At 38.5% G+C, this 16,544-nt stretch overlaps 2 protein-coding genes across 4 annotated transcripts in view; one reads left to right on the forward strand and one right to left on the reverse strand.

Moving 5' to 3' along the window:
• Positions 1-5,571, forward strand: part of coro7 (coronin 7) — a 165,756-nt gene extending 160,185 nt beyond the window's left edge. The window contains exons 27-31 of one of the 3 annotated variants that reach the window (XM_051889638.1): positions 194-280; positions 3,199-3,283; positions 3,719-3,855; positions 3,981-4,046; positions 5,415-5,571. In XM_051889638.1, the coding sequence (XP_051745598.1) occupies positions 194-280; positions 3,199-3,283; positions 3,719-3,855; positions 3,981-4,046; positions 5,415-5,504 (465 nt within the window). In that variant the 3' untranslated portion in view covers positions 5,505-5,571. Of the gene's footprint in view, positions 1-193; positions 281-667; positions 1,833-2,584; positions 2,735-3,198; positions 3,284-3,718; positions 3,856-3,980; positions 4,047-5,414 lie in introns of those variants that run through there. The other 2 variants (XM_051889637.1, XM_051889636.1) reach the window with 2 other exon arrangements.
• A 1,960-nt stretch (positions 5,572-7,531) lies between these two features.
• glis2b (GLIS family zinc finger 2b) overlaps positions 7,532-16,544 on the reverse strand; it is a 47,957-nt gene continuing 38,944 nt past the window's right edge. Inside the window, exons 4-7 of the mRNA XM_051889643.1 lie at positions 14,481-14,663; positions 14,265-14,398; positions 13,518-13,636; positions 7,532-12,472 (exon numbers count right to left, since the gene is read on the reverse strand). Of these exons, the coding sequence (XP_051745603.1) occupies positions 11,754-12,472; positions 13,518-13,636; positions 14,265-14,398; positions 14,481-14,663 (1,155 nt within the window). The 3' untranslated portion in view covers positions 7,532-11,753. The remainder of the gene's footprint in view (positions 12,473-13,517; positions 13,637-14,264; positions 14,399-14,480; positions 14,664-16,544) is intronic.

Consider the following 16,544-nt stretch of genomic DNA (forward strand, 5'->3'; position numbering starts at 1 on the left):
TGTCTGTCTGTCTATCTGTCTACCTGTCTGTCTTCTGTCTGTCTGTCTGTCTATCTATTTGTCTGTCTGTCTGTCTGTCTATCTGTCTGTCTATCTGTCGTCTGTCTGTCTACCTGTCTGTCTGTCTGTCTGTCTATCTATCTATCTATCGTTAATCTATTTATATTTATTTATGTGTGTATGTTTCTTGCAGTTGCTCAGTGCCATGGTGGCTAAGTTGGGAAACAGGGAAGACCCTCTGCCACAGGAGTCATATGAGGGGGTGGATGAAGAAGAGTGGGTGAGTGAAGAACCAACCCCACACACACACACACACACACACACACACACACACACACACACACACTTGTATATATGGTTTACGGGGACACTCCATAGATGTAATGGTTTTTATACTGTACAAACTGTATATTATATCCCCCTACACTAAACCTACCCATCACAGGAAACTGTCTGCATTTTTTGAATTTCAAAAAAACACTGTTTAGTATGTTTTTAAGCCATTTGGTTTACGAGGACACAGGACACAGTACCCATGTCATTATACACATTTGTGTCCTCATAAACCATGCATACAATAACACACACACACACACATCTGCTGATTCATGACATACATGACTGATTCATAAATGTTCTAAATCCTGTCTCTGTGTGTGTGTTTCAGGACGACTAACACACAAGCCTTGCCTCGCGGTCCAGTCAGGGTGCCAAAGCAGACATGGGACGTGCCTGCTGTATTTTAATCTTGCCATTCCAGGGTGCCAATGTATCTTTGAACCTCCTAAATGCTCCTCATCCCATCAGCTTCACCTCCAACGGCCTGCTGATTCACTCTCACACACTCCTCTATCTTCCAGCTAATTGACCCGTCATCTCTTTTAGCATTGTTCATAACTGGAGTGTTAATATCTGTTATTAATGGTGAAATATGATTCCTCACACATAAACGCATTCATACGCATAGCTCAGATGTTCATCTCAGACGCATGACGCACATTTGAAGTACGACAGGGTTTTTTCTGTGTCATTTTTAATGATGGGCATGAGTTTTGTACTGCTGTTATTGACTGTATGATGACTGCATGATAGCACAAGCCTTCCTTGATCTGTAACACAAAACCTCTCTGGGTGTTCTCATTGGTGAAATGTGCACTTAATACCATCATTTGACTTTTGAAATGTGGTTAAATGTATGTTTCACATTAATATTGTGGTAATTTGTGGGATTAAATGTCACCTCCTTTAGGTGCAAGAGACTTTTCATGCTCTTTGCGAAGCACTTTCTTTGCAGCGTTAAGATATTTTTTAATATGTCTGGAACAAAACTTTACCTCTAATTGAATGATCTGGAGACTGTTGAAAATGCTCCTTTTTAAAACTGGAATATATTCCTCTCTGTATGTTTCCTTCTGCTCAACCTCACGAACAGTATTAACACAAATCTACTTCATGAGGGTTTTTCTCCTAATCAGGTCTATCACAAGGCAATACAACTAATTTAGTTTTTTAACAGAACCTGTTTACATATGTCAGGAAAGGAACCATGCATGTTAAGGCACTTGTACCATGTGATGTCCTGTGCTTGACATGTGACCATGTTCTCACACATAAACGGTAGATGTTAATAGATATATGTTAATGGTCTGCTAAGTGTTTTTTAAATGTGAGCTAATTTTGTTACCAATCTGATGTTTTTGGAATGCTTTTTCATGGCACTTGTAATTGCGTTCATTTTAGTCCTTTATAGGCAATAATGTTTTACAATTCTCTTTTGGAATGGAATCAGTCTTGTTGGAATGTCTCAGAATAAAACCTTGAGAGCTAAGAAATATGAGTTCTGTATTTAATAATGGTAATCATCATAATCATATTTATTATGTAATGATATAATGTAATTATTATAAATACAAAACCATTAAAACAACCCATAAGGAATTTCTGAGAAAACACATCACAAATTATTATTTGCAATAATGAAATGTAGAGAGTTTCAATACAAGAAACTCTAAAATAAATATTATATTATCGTATAAGCAGTACACCATAGTATTACAAATGGTTCAATTATTAGAGGTATTTAAAGAATCTAAATATAGATCATAATCTTTTTAGTCATTAAATAAAAATGATGGTATTTTCTTAGCCCATGGTCATCTGGGTTGCCCTATGAAATGACGTCACGACTGTATGCCTCCATTAAAGGGATAGTTCACCCATTTATGTGTGAACTATCCCTTTAATGGAGATATTTAGAAGAATGTCTGTAATCAAACAGTTGATGGGCCACATTGACTTCAATAGTATTTTATTTTCCCCATACTATGGAAGTCTATGGGGTCCATCAACTGTTCGATTACCGACATTCTTCAAAATATCTTCTTTTGTGTTCAGCGGAAGAAAGAAATTCATACATGTTTGGAACAACCCTCAAGATATTTTGAAGAATGTCGGTAATCGAACAGTTGATGGACCCCATAGACTTCCATAGTATGGGGAAAATAAAATACTATGGAAGTCAATGAGTAGCCTAAATGATGACAGAATTTTCTTTTTTTTTTTTTTTTTTTGGGTGAACTATCCCTTTAACATCCTCCAGCCAGCAGGTGTCAGTGTGTGTTGTGTGTGTGTTTGCGGCTTTTCTTCTCCGGTTTTATCAACCTTGATGGAGCTGCACGTGAAAACATTCGTCCTCGGTTGAAGTATTTAATATCACCACCGTAGATCCATCATGGTATGTTCATATATTCATATACAGATTATGGTCATTTTATGTCGGTAGCTCTGTATTTAATCTAGAAATTATATCGAGTGGGTATCGGTATCAGATACTCTTATGCAACGACCTTGTATTTCATTTTCATAATAAGAATAATGTCAAATTATCTTATGAACAGAATATGGTTGTATGATCGATTAATGACTCTTTATGACTGCGGAAGTGATATAATAAAGCTGGGTGTTTGTGAAGCAATGAAGAAATATGTTGGCTTAAAAGACGTATTATCATTATTATATTTTGTTTAGTTCAGTTATTATTAAACATTGTTTAATATGAAACTCTTTTATTAATTTTTTAATGATGAAATAAGAATGTGTCAGTCATATTTGCGACTTTATTGTGGTATCTTGCATGCAATCTTAGGACCCTTTCCTAATGTTTTATGTTCTGTTTTGTGTGTTTTTGTGTTCACACAGGCCAAATATCTGGCTCAGATCATTGTGATGGGCGCTCAGGTGGTCGGACGAGCTTTTGCGAGAGCTTTACGTCAAGAATTTGCAGGTCGATGCAAAGAAATGCCCCATTATGTTCATTTATTTCCATATTTTAAGTCATTTCAGTATCATATTAATAATTAATAGCATGTTGTTCCAAACCTGTATGAATTTGTTTCTTCTGTTGAACACCAAAGAAGATATTTTGAAGTTAGTAACAGGACTGTTGACGGTAGCCATTGACTTCAATAGTAGGAAAAAAAATACCATGGAAGTCAATGGTTACTGACATTCTTCAAAATATCTTCTTTCGTGTTCAGCCTTATACAGGTTTGGAACAACTTCAGGATGAATAAATTATGATTTTCATTTATGGGTGGTTGAAGATATGCCAGCATTGCATTATCCCAATACTAAATTGTCTTAACATGACTTAGTAATCACCAATGTAAGGAATACTACTGAAATATAACTGTAGTATCTTGTGTGAATGTGAATGCAGCCAGTCAGGCGGCTGCGGAGGCGCGGGGTCAAGCGGGCAAACATTCTGCGGCTGCGTCGAGCTTCACAGGAATGAGTTTACAAGAAGCCCAGCAGATTCTGAACATCACCACATTAACACCGGAGGAGATCCAGAAGGTAAGAAGAAGCTGTTTCATCATAAACCAGATCAGCATGTGACACTACTGCACACATGACGCACTTATTACAGTATTCTGTAATGAAATATGTTTTAATTTGATATGGTTTCATTTTCTTTTCAGAATTATGAGCATTTATTTAAAGTCAATGACAAAGCTGTTGGCGGTTCTTTCTATCTTCAATCAAAGGTAAGCAATGAGGCAAACAATCAAAATGTTTTTCCCCAGACATTTTTGTTAACATCTTTCGTGTCGCAATAGTGATAAAGCAGGGTAGTGGTCAAAGAAACTCTTGGTTCAGGGTCACTCATGGCTTTTGATCCCATGACCTTTATGTTGGTAGCTTAGATCTTTAGCTATCAGATCAAATGCAAATTATTGAATTAAAATACAACTAACCTACATGTAGTGTTGTCAAAAGTACTGACCGTGACACCAAGTCGGTACTGAAATTTTAAAAATGTGATGCTTTGAGCACTGTTGAGTGGATTCATAAACACCTCTGATTGGCCATTGTGTTCACGCACTCAACAGATATGTCTCTGTTTGGCTACAATGATCAACGCACGGGAGCGTTTAAAAAGTTAAGGAAGTAAATTTGAAAGCGGGAGCGTTTGAAAGCAGGCGTCTATTAGTGGACTGGTCCACTGATAGACGCCTGTTTTCAAACGCTCTCTTGTGTATCTGTATAAGCACTCAGTGAAGAGCGCTATTGATGACTATTTACAACATGTCTTTGAAGTGTTGATTATTGTAGCCAATCACAGACATATCTGATGAGCCATGAACACAATGGCCAATCAGAGGTGTTTATGAATCTGCTCAACAGCACTCAAAGTATCACATTTTTAAAATTTCAGTACTGACTTGGTATTGTGGTCAGTACTTTTGACAATACTACCTACATGTGTACTTTATGGTATTTTGTGCAGTTTTAACTGTCACTTGGTAGAAGCTAGTGAAATAAGACCTCTGCCAACATGGACAGGCTTCATCTATCGAAAATTCAAGAGACATTTAGGAACCAAACACTTGAGATACAAAGAGAAGTCAGTTAGATTTAATAAACTGCATTTATTTAAGTGCCGTTCTCATGGTCTTTTTCACAAATATGCACCAAAAGATAAAAAATCTGTTCATTCACACGACAATGGCATTTTGGGGGCCTGAAAATGCAAACTTTTGAAAACGGGTTTCAAAGTGCATGTTTTTGAAAATTATACCATTAATTGTCTCGATACCATGTAAAATACAAAAATGTGAATTTGTGAAAATGGTGACGTCATTCGCATGATATCGCCATCTACTGTCCTGGCATGAATAATACAATTTTTAGTAGTTTACGCAGATCCGTGTGAACGGGGATCATTTTCACAACATTGTCATCTGTACACAAAAAATTCAAACTTTTCAGTTTTTAGTACTCTTAGACGATTCTCAAAACTGTAAACAAGGTAAAGTCTGTCCGTACTGATTTATGTTTAGAATCAGCAGTTTAATAAAATCCAGCCTGTAATTAGCAGTAAATCCATAATCATGTATTTGTGTCTCTTGTAGGTGGTGCGAGCGAAAGAGCGTCTGGATGAGGAACTCAGTATTCAACAGCAGCACCAAACGAAACCACCAGAGCAACAGCAGCAGACATGATCTCCATCCTCACGTCCTCCCACTGTAATTATGACCCAGACCCCCAATAAAGCCTGTTCTTTTTCTACATTGAAATGTCAGTCTTTCCATCAGAGTGGATGAGTATTTTCTGGACATTATGTGACAGAATTAAGGACATTTTTTTTGAAAGTTCTTGAGTTCTAGAATGTTCTATGGATCAGGGATTTGTTGAACTTCATCCAGGAGCTCATGGAACTTTTTAACATATTTAAAAATGTACACTACTGTTCAAAAGTCGGAAATATTTTCTGTTTTTGAAAGAAGTGTCTTCTGCTCACCAAGGATGCATTTATTTGATCAAAAATACGGTAAAAACAGTAATATTAGTACAATTAAAAAATTATTTTAATTTATTCCTGTGATCAAAACTGAATTTTCAGCATCATTACTCCGGTCTTCAGTGTCACATGATCCTTCAGAAATCATTCTAATATGATGATTTGATGAAGAAACATTTATTTTTATTATCAATGTTTTATTACCAATTTTTCAGGATTCTTTGATGAATAGAAAGTTCAAAAGAACAGCATTTATTTAAGATAGAAATCTTTTCTAACATTATAAATGTCTTTACTGTCACTTTTGATCAATTTAATGCATCCTTGCTGAATAAAAGTATGTATTCATCCATCTGTTCATGGTCAAAGGAATGATCTGGATTCAATACAAGGTGAGCTGATTCAACAACATTTCTGGCTTGATGTCGATTACCAAAGAAAGTCATTTAACACTGTAAAAACAGAAAAAGTCATCTTTGCTGTAATACAACAATTAAAGTCTACAGGTCAAAACATTTTGGATTTTGCAGTTCTAGGTAAATGAACTCACTGTATGAGACTAAAATACTTTACTGAGTGAATTCTTCTTCAGTAAAATGTCCTTGTATCCTGTGTCCATCTGTTCACAGCTATGAAAGACTGGCCAGGCAAGGTTAGTAAGCGATTTTATTACACCTATCATGTTAACGCATATGATATTTAAGTCTTGTGGCTGTACTTTTGAAACAGTATGTTATTTTTTTTTTCCCAGTGTAATGTCTTGGCCATAGTCTTCAGCTGTTACACAGCAAAATCCCCAGAGTTAAATCAACTCTGCTCAGAGTACATATGGTCCCTCTCTATATAGTGTTAAAGTAACACTGAAGCAGAGTTAAAGTTAATGAGATAATTAAATGATTAAGTGATGTTTGAGCGTTAGTGATGAACACCTGCTGTTAACAACCAGAATCACTGAAGAGAAACACAAGAACTACAACTGACTTCCAGCCATAGCCTAAGATGAACTCAACTGAAGACAAAAGACATTAAATCTCTCAAGATCTGATTAAACAACTCCACAAACAGCATATTATCTCATTAACTTTAACTCTGCTTCAGTGTTATTTTAACTCTATGCAGAGAGGGACCAAATGTTCTCTGAGCAGAGTTGATTTAACTCTGGGGATTTTGCTGTGCACTGTAAATACTCCAGTCTGAGCGATGATGCTTGACTGTGGTAATCAACAGTGAGTGTGCAGCAGATGGAGTTTTTTTGAATCCAGAACATTCCTTAAAAATTCTTTATGCATTTGTCTTTAATTTAAGCAGGTCTATTGTAAGAGTCAGACCATAAATACTGTCATTATGAAGCAATATACAACATGTTGCCATTCGAGTGATTAATGAAATTTGGGGGTGTAATGATTAAAGTTAGATTATTCTTCCTGGTTGGTTGACATATATTACTGTAATGGTGTTAAAAATATATTTAATAATTACATATTAATGCAATAATATAATAAAAGCTACATTTGTTGTATTTAAAATGTTATGTATATTTCGATTATTCAAACAAGGATCAGTCAGATGCATCTCAACTAAAGCAAACAAAAGATCCAAGAAAAATAGTTTGTCTCATTCAAGGTCACGAGTGAAACCCTGATCTGAGTTAATACTGTAAATATTTCAGTCCACTGTACATGAATGCCCCAAACATTCAGCAAAAAAGAGACAGCAAAACACAATATATATATATCAAATGCAAATTTATTAAACATTTGTTTCTTTTATTTTCATTGACATCCTTATCAATATCGTAATAAAATTCCTCTAAAACAGGAGCACACACACCTATGTTGTACCAACTGGAGACTTTTACAGCTCTAAAATTCTGCATGTTCGGCTTCAGAACATGATGCTGGGAAAAATATATATTTATTTATATATATATATTTATTTATTTATTTATTTTCATATACTGTATTACATCTACATTTCAACTATAATAAAAGGCACTTGGAAAAATTAAAATACTGATATTAAAATATCTCAAAATGTGCAAAAAAGGAAAAAATAAAAATGGATACTGGCCTTTCCAGGCCATAGTCTTTTTGTTAACCCTTTGTGCATCTCTGTGTCACTTCAAGAATTGTGTCCTATTATTAGTTTATTTTAGGAACAGACAAACTTCTTTACTTTTAGTGTGAGCTGATTTTTTTTACTTATTTTAACATGGTGCTTAATTTATGTACCGTGTATATATTTATTGTTTTACTGCATTTAAAATTTAAATTTGAATATCTAGCTATGACTTTATCCCTGCCATAAAACGTATTGCTTAAGTCTCTAGTTGCAGTAAATTCGGAGTCATCAGGAACGCACCATTTTATTAAGGCCTTTGGAGTCTCCTGTGAGAAACACTGAGGCCGTTTCCAGAGTGCTCAAAGGGTTAAAGGTTCAAACAGCTTATCTGATATTGAACAATGATGTAGACCTTAACAGGTCTGTGTCAGTATCAGCTCTCTCCAGCCAACAACATGAGGAGAGGGAGGAGGTGGACAAAGAGATTTCCATCTTGTTGGAAAGATGCAAGGGTTTATATACATGTCATTTCCTCCTAAATGCACAATGATGTCAAAGCTCTGCAAAGTGGCCTAGTTTTGAAGCTTGGCGCACGATCAGGACATGGAGATTTTTGTTGCGGGGACTGAGGAAGCACCAGAGCTTTGTTGTCTTGCTCTGTGCATTTCTCTTTTCTTTAGCTCAGTAATTGCTCTGCCTTTCAGTTCTCTTTTCAGGTCAGGTTCAGTTGGACATTGCATTACGGACACGTTGATTGGTTGAACGTCCGTTATATAGGACAGATGTATATACACCTCAAACGTCATGGTATGATTATGGGCTAAATGTGAGGGTTTTTGACTTAAAGCCTTCCTGCAATCTTTTCTATCGCCGCCTCCTGTCATTTCTCCCTCGTTCCTCTTGATTCATCAGCTGGAGAAAGCTGAACACAGAGTAGCGATAGCAGAAACGAAGAAATAAAGCAACTTCAACATCAGGAAATGTCACGTCCAAAAAAAAAAAAAAAGTCAGTAAAACAAAACAGCATTAATTGTATAGTTTCCACAAACAATAAAACAAAATAATTATGTAATAAGACTGAGTGTAAAAATGGTTTGGAGAGGAGGGTGGGGTACATGCTTTAAGGAAGTGTGATTATTTCAGTCGGAATGTTTTTACATTACATTCGTTTGTTCTCTAAAACTGATTTTTTTTTTTCTGGCAATCTATGAGGGGGATAATGGGCATTATTGAAGGATGCTCTAAATATGTTATCTCTCTTACAGAGAGGACAGAGACTGTCATGTGCCTGAGTTCAGGAGAGAATACTTAATCAAGAGTGTTGTTTTAACCTGAATGAGGTCTTGATGGCGACAGGTTGATCATCAATGGTGGATGACAATGACTATTTAGTCTCTCACTTGACCCACTTCAGGACTTCAATGCACCTCTCAAAACAAGCATCATACGCAACTTTGACGTTGCAGATAGTGTCACAGAAGGTTGATTTTGTTATGTATTCATATAGAATATGAATATCTAACATATGATGGTTATTTTCTGAATGTCATGACATGCATTAAAGATTGTGTTGTACACAAACTTGATGTATCTAGATTTGTACAGAATCAGTTTAAAGTTTTACATTTTTATGATGTACCACATTATACATCATGCAACTGGGGCAAATCAGAGGCAAATGGGGTCAAGTGTTAAATTTTTAGTACTTGGAGCGTCACCGTGTGTGCAACATGACGTCAGGAGTTACCATAAACTTGACGCTTTGCTCAACAGAGTTCGATTCATCGAAGAAAGTTGATGTGGGTCATATGAAAGGGTCTTAAATAAAAATGCTATCTTTTGGCCACCTGAATAGTGCTTTCTGCATTTTATCATTAAGTCCCTACTTCAATCTCTAGGTATACGTTCAGATTTTTAGCATAATTATTATGGGGCAAACTGTGAAAGCAAAGTTTTGGAGGCCCTTAACTGTTGTGATACACACAAAACTGGTGTATTGCAAGTGTCGGTGTGTTCATTGGGTTGTGGATAACCGTTATTTTAAACATTCCACAATACTGCATCAGCCAAAGTCCTTTGTTTTACCCTGCCATGCTTGTATACTGCAAAGCAGGATAATACTGTTAAATCTGGCCCTTCGTTAAAGCAAGTAGTGTGCAGTACAATTGATGGCCAGAAGATGGCACTATTTACAACAATGCCATGTCCTATGGGGCGTTAGCATAACTGCTGGGTGAGTTTGTGCCCTTGTATGCCTTAAAACTCAGTCAGTCTGAGCCTTGTGTCTCCAATTCTCTTATTCAACAAAATAGAGCTAGCCAAGGTTTTCTATTTCCTCCTCCTCAGAGGACAGATTGTCGTTCATACTTTGTCTAGTTTTATTCAAAGATGTATGCTTACTATGCAGTGACCAGCTAGCAGCAAATGCAAGGTTTGTCTTATAGCTTGCAGTAGCATTGAGCTATGGAAGTTCACTTGCAAGGGATGCAGAGGGTGCCTGCTGACTGAGGTGGGACTTGGGACAGTCTGAAGCAGTAGGGTACAAACCTGCTCCTTGAGGGCCGCCTTGCAGGAGAGTTAACTCTAGCCCTAATTAAACACACCTGAACCAGCTACTCAATGTTTTCAGGATAACTAGATCTTCCAGCCTGGTGTGTTGGAGTTAGACTCTGCAGGAAAGTGGCATTCCAGGAGAAGGATTGGGTACAACAGATGCTGATTGTCGGCAAGTAAACAAGCTGCTCTCGTCTGACCTACGCCCTCAACACCACTTTGCAAACCTGACCAAACCCATGTGAGTTTAGCCTCAAAGATCTCTAGCTTGCTTAGCTTTGAGGTCTTTTCTTAATGCACAGAATGGCTTGAAAGTTGGTTTCTTAATAATAATAGCATACATTTGTGTCTTTAGTGTGTTGTGTACACTGTCGTCCAAAGGTTTCTCTTACACATAAATACACAGAAATTGTCTCTTGAAGCAAGGGCACAGATTCCCAAGTCTGCTGTTTAGATCAGTGCTCTCATTAAAAGGAAAACCATGTGTATAAGACTTGGGGTGTCCAATCCTGCTTCTGGAGGGCCACCTTCCTGCAGAGTTTAGACCAGAGGTCTCCAAACCCGGTCCTGGAGGGCCACTGTCCTGCAAAGTTCAGCTCCAACTCCAATTAAACACACCTGAACCAGCTAATCAAGATCTCACTAGGCATACAAGAAACTTGGTGTGTTGGAGCTGGTTGGAGCTAAACTCTGCAGGACCGAGTTTGGAAACCTCTGGTTTAGACCAAGGATGGGCAACTTTAGCCCTTGAGGTCCACTGTCCTGCAGAGATTAGCTCCAACCCTGATCAAACTCACCTGCCTGTAATTTTTTGTGTAAATCCTCGATTAGTTTGTTCAGGTGTGTTTGGTTAAGGTTGGAACTAACTCTGCAGGACAGTGAACCTCGAGGGCCATAGTTGCCCAATCCCTGGTTTAGCCCCAACCATAATAAAACAGTTAATCTAGGTCTTCAGGATTACTCAAAACTTCTAAGCAGGTGTGTTGGAGCAGACTGGAGCTAAACTCTCCAGGAAGATGGCCCTCCAGAAGCAGGATTGGATACCCCTGGTAATAAGATAAGCCAGAAAGAATGAAATGGAGTGGAATGTTTGGCCACTTTCTGAACTGTAATGCTAATTTAGTTTCAAGATACTGTTCTTATTACCACAATAAACAGGTAGCAGTGTCTGTCTGAAAGGTAGAAATTAGAACTGAAGTAGCACTAAAAGTTGAAGAAGAGGGCGTCACCTCTGAGCAGAACTGAATTTGCTTTCTGAAAACCCCCCACAGGCTTGCCTCTGACCTCTGACCCCTGTTCCACCCCCACCCTTTGCCGTTCTTCTGGAATGTGGTGCTCAGTTGACCACAGCTGGCTTCAGCACCACCTGGCCAGAGGGGATGACAACCCAAGATAGAGGGTCATGGGATGCTCCCGTAGACAGGTTGAGCACTCCACCATGGATCTCGTCCTCGCCTTCCTCGCCCCTGGCCTTTCCCTTGCCATGGTCCCTGCGCTCCGAGCCCAAAATGGGCACCATGGGCAACCCCAGCGTGGAAGATGAGAAGGTATGAGACAGCAAGGGTGACTTAGCCAGGCCAAGTGGCGAACCGCTGAAGGACAAAATGGGCGTCCCCCCAAGCCCAGCTGGAGGGGAGCTTGGGCAGCCCAGCGTGCTCAAGTCCAAGGGGCGGGGACTGAGGGGGGACAAGGGGAGGGAGCCTCCAAGACCCTGCAGACTGTGACCACCCAAAAGAGCAGCGGCAGCACCAGGAATGATGATATGGGCCCCGCTGACATAAGCCAGCTCAGACTCTTTCCCCGCCCCAGTGATCTGCCCTGGCTTCATCAAGGAGCCCACTCCACCCGGACCTCCCTGATCCTGGGCTACGAAGTGCCCATGAGCCTTGATATGCTTCCTCAAGGAGCTGGGGTCCGTGTAGCGTTTCAAGCAGCCCACCATCTTGCAGTAGTAGGGCTTGTCCACATAGTGTGTGCGTGTGTGTTTGAACCGGTCACTGGAATTGGAGTAGCGCTTGTTGCAGCCCTCATAAGGACAGATGTAGGGCTTCTCTCCTGAAATAGAAGCACCAAGTTAGCCAGGACATGCAATTTTCATGTATCTATCCATTAGGGGTGTAATGGTACATGTATTCGTCCTGATGGATGCCACGGTTCGGTTTATGCGTGCGCGGTAATGCAACAATGTTTGCTAACCGCCACACCAGGAAAAAGAGCAGAAGAACAACAGCGCATACGCGAATGACTTGAGCACTTGAAAACAAAGTCCAGGTAGTGCGCACGCTTTAAATGTGTCTTTCTGTGCTCATGGACAAAGGAGAATTCTTTGAAAGGCTTGCGCACTCAACTGTGCGAAATCGAAAAATTAAGTATAGGAGGACTGGGCTTAAGCTTTGAATGTTTAAATATATATTTAAGTGGAGCAAATTGTAACACTCCTAATTCACAAGTTTTATTTTTCATTATTCTATTTATTTTGTACTTTTATAACACAAGATGCTTTTCAGTTTTGTAGCTGATTGTGACCACATACATTTTTTTTAATCAGCCCTGTAAAAAAATATGACCTATGCAAGAGTGCATACTGTTTACTGCTTACTGCTTAATACACTATAGGAGGCTGTACTGTACCAACTAGGGGACTAAATGCCGCTAGGTGGAACAAACTGTGATTTGCAGTACTGTCTGTTCAAAGTAAAATATTAAATTTGTTCCTTCGTCCAGTAACACTTAAGTTTAGGGTCCAATTCTCACTATTAACTAGTTGCTTATTAGCACGCTTATTACTAGGATATTGGCTGTTTATTAGTACTTATAAAGCAGATATTAATGCCCATATTCTGCATGACCATATTCTACATCCCTTAATCCTACCCAAAACCTAAACTTAAACCTGAACTATCTTACTAACTATTAATAAGCAGTAATTAGGGGTTTATTGAGGCAAAAGTCATAGTTAATAGTTAGTTAACAGTAAGAAGTGGACCCTAAAACTAAAGTGACCATTTTTCCTATTGTACGGAACCGTGACCCCAAAACCGAACCGTGACTTCTGTGTACCATTACACCCCTAATATCCATGCCTTTACTTGGTACTGACCTGTGTGTGAGCGGTTGTGAATCTTGAGGTTCTCCAGTCGGGAGAAGCTCTTGTTGCAGGTGGGACAACGGTGAGGTTTTTCATTGGTGTGAGTGCGGATGTGGATCAGCATCTTGTACCTAATGAGGCAGACATTAGACTTAAGGGTACGTGTTATGTAAAACTTAAAATTGGCTGCAGTTGCAACATTTTCCTTTCCAAGGAACCTAAAACTGGCTTATATGGTATTTTAAAACTGAAAAGAACATGTCAAATTAGATTTTGTAGATATTCTCCTTTCATAAGACAAAAATATTCATTAAGAATACGACTTTTTTGCAGTGTATGGTTTATGTTAGTCCCTATATGAAGAGTATTCTGCCTGCATAGGCACCAACTACCAAAGGAGCACCAAACAGTGATTTAAACCAAGGGAGACACCCCCCCTTTTTTATAGTGACCATTTGACTTTCTTTTTATTTGCAAAAATTTAATTTTTATTAAATTCTTTGTGTATATTTAAATGTTAATTTAGTTAAATATGGATGATTCTTTTTAGTTTCTTAAATATTCATGGTTACTTTGTGATCTTTTAATTTGAAAGGCAAATTTGGTGTTTAAAATGTAAATATGATTGTCATTAGGAACAACGAAGCATGTCTTAATGTTTAATTTAAATGTATTTATACTGTGATAATACTGTAAATTACCTATTATATTTGGGATAAAGCTAAATCTGTCTTTAAGAGCTGGATGCAGTAAACACACCTGGCGTTGAATCCCCGTCCCTTGCGTGCACACCCCTCCCAGTGGCAACAGTACCCAGAATCCTTCTCAGGCTTCACATGGAAGTCGTTGACATGATCCACCAGGTCTTGCAAGGAGTCAAAAAGTAGGTGGCACTGTGACATGAAAAAATATGCGCAATGAACTGAGGTGAAAAATACACTTTAGCATCTGCGTTAAACTGCTTCTATTTCTCACCTTCCTCCAGCGACAGGCCAGCTGTTCATCTGCGGAGAGGTCTGGAGAAGCTCGTGTGTCCTTGGGCTGCCGAATGAACATGGAGGAAGGCAGGTGAAGCCCTCCTCCTCCTCCAATGGGCACGAAGAACTGGAACGCTTGAGATGTGGCCCCTCCCTCCACGTAACGGATATGAGCCGAGTCCTGCAGGAACCAAGCGAGAAAAGGCAAACATAATTCAAGCCTCTTTTACAGCAGGCCAGCGAAACTAGTAATAGTTGTTAAACTGACAGTAACAGGAGCTACAGGAGGTCCGTGTTCTGTAATCGCCCTCACAGCAGGAGACTCTTATGAGCGTTTTGCTGGTTGTGGCAGCTCATCGTCCCCGTGCTTCTGCCCCCAGCTGTGCTGATCTGAGCACTTCACGCTCAAAACCACAGATTTGAGACTTTAATGAGAGAAGCGAGATGGCAAAGCATCAATAAATGAAACAATATATGAAAAAAAGAATCTAATACATGGAGCTTTATTTTGCACAACTGCTCTCTTAGGGTGCTTTCCCTCTGGCAGTAAAATATTAAACTAAAAAATGTTATTAAAATGTTTATTAATTTATGTTTTAATTTAAAATACAATATAAACACAAACAAGTGTATATTTTTTTTTTTTATGACCAGTCACAGGTGAAGCGATTATTATTATTATTAGTATTGTAGTATTGTATCCGTTGGCGTTCTCATTATTACTATTTTTCCATTTCTTCTTCCGTTCTGTAAGTCTATGGCAGCCCATAGAACCGCTTGCGGGAAAGTTGTGAAATTTGGCACAAATAGAGGCTGGTCTGAACTGTCTCCATAGCAAATTTGGAGTCTCAATACCTCTAGCGCCACCAGCTGTCCAAAGTTGCACTTATGTTTATGCTAATAACTTTTGAAACATAAGGATTAGAAACAAAATTCATTTTCATTCATTTTCCGTTATGAACATTTTTCCGCCATTTTGAATTCTTTGAAAAACTTTTTCGAACTTCTCCAAGCCCATTGCTCCGATTTTCATTAAAAAAAAATTGACCCATTTCATCTTCAGACATGCCGACAAAAAGCTAGTTGATACGTCAAACTGTTCTCGAATAACGCACAAATGAATTTTACGTAGCTTTTTGGAAAATAGACGCAAGGCTGTATCTCCGCAACGCTTTATTGTATTCAGACCAAACTTGGTTTTTGTCATCACAAGCATGACCTGAGGCTACACGCTGCATTTCAGCACAGCACCACCTACTGGTCTGGAGATACAAAAAAATGGCTATTTTTGCTTATAACTTCTGAACAGTTTGCCCAAAAATCAAGTCTCGTTATATTCTGAGCGACATACCGAGTTGAATGATATCCAATTTGGTGTCAGCCATTTTGAATTTTGTAGTGAAATGCTGTATTTTATGAAAGCATTAGTGTATCATTACGAAACCCAGTATGGGTCATCGGTACGATGCCCTAAAGGAGTCTGAGAAGTTTTGAGCAAGCGCTACCTAGTGGTAAAATCAAATATTCACATGCTTATAACTTTGGATTTGATTGACTTATTTTCATGGGAGTCATCTCCTTAGCCGAATCCAACGATACCAAATAAGCTAGGTTTCGCCTTGTGGTTTGTGCAACAACTTTCACTAATATCTTCGATATTAAGTGGCAAAAAAATGCAATCAAAGTCAGCTGTGGGTCATTTTTTATGTGCTCATACACATAAATGTCTATAACTCCTAAACGAAATTAGATATTTTCACCAAATTTGACATGCTTATGTATGGGGGCACTCTGAGGACACACACATAAAAAAGTGGTGGGACTGCGCCACTTGGTGGCGCTGTAATTGAACAAAACATGAAATTGGCTCTAACTACAGTACAGTTGGTCTGATTAACTTCAAAATTGACATGCAGTGTCTTTGACTCAGTTGCTATCATAGTCTATTATGACATTGTTGGTCTGCTGCTAGCTTCCTTGTTTGCTTCTGTTGTGCTTGGCCCCTTTGCAGCTATATTTATTATTATTATTATTATTATTATCATTAATTCTTGTCATCACA

The sequence above is a fragment of the Ctenopharyngodon idella genome, chromosome 3 (genome assembly GCF_019924925.1).
Source record: "Ctenopharyngodon idella isolate HZGC_01 chromosome 3, HZGC01, whole genome shotgun sequence".
In the NCBI taxonomy this organism is placed as follows: domain Eukaryota; kingdom Metazoa; phylum Chordata; class Actinopteri; order Cypriniformes; family Xenocyprididae; genus Ctenopharyngodon; species Ctenopharyngodon idella.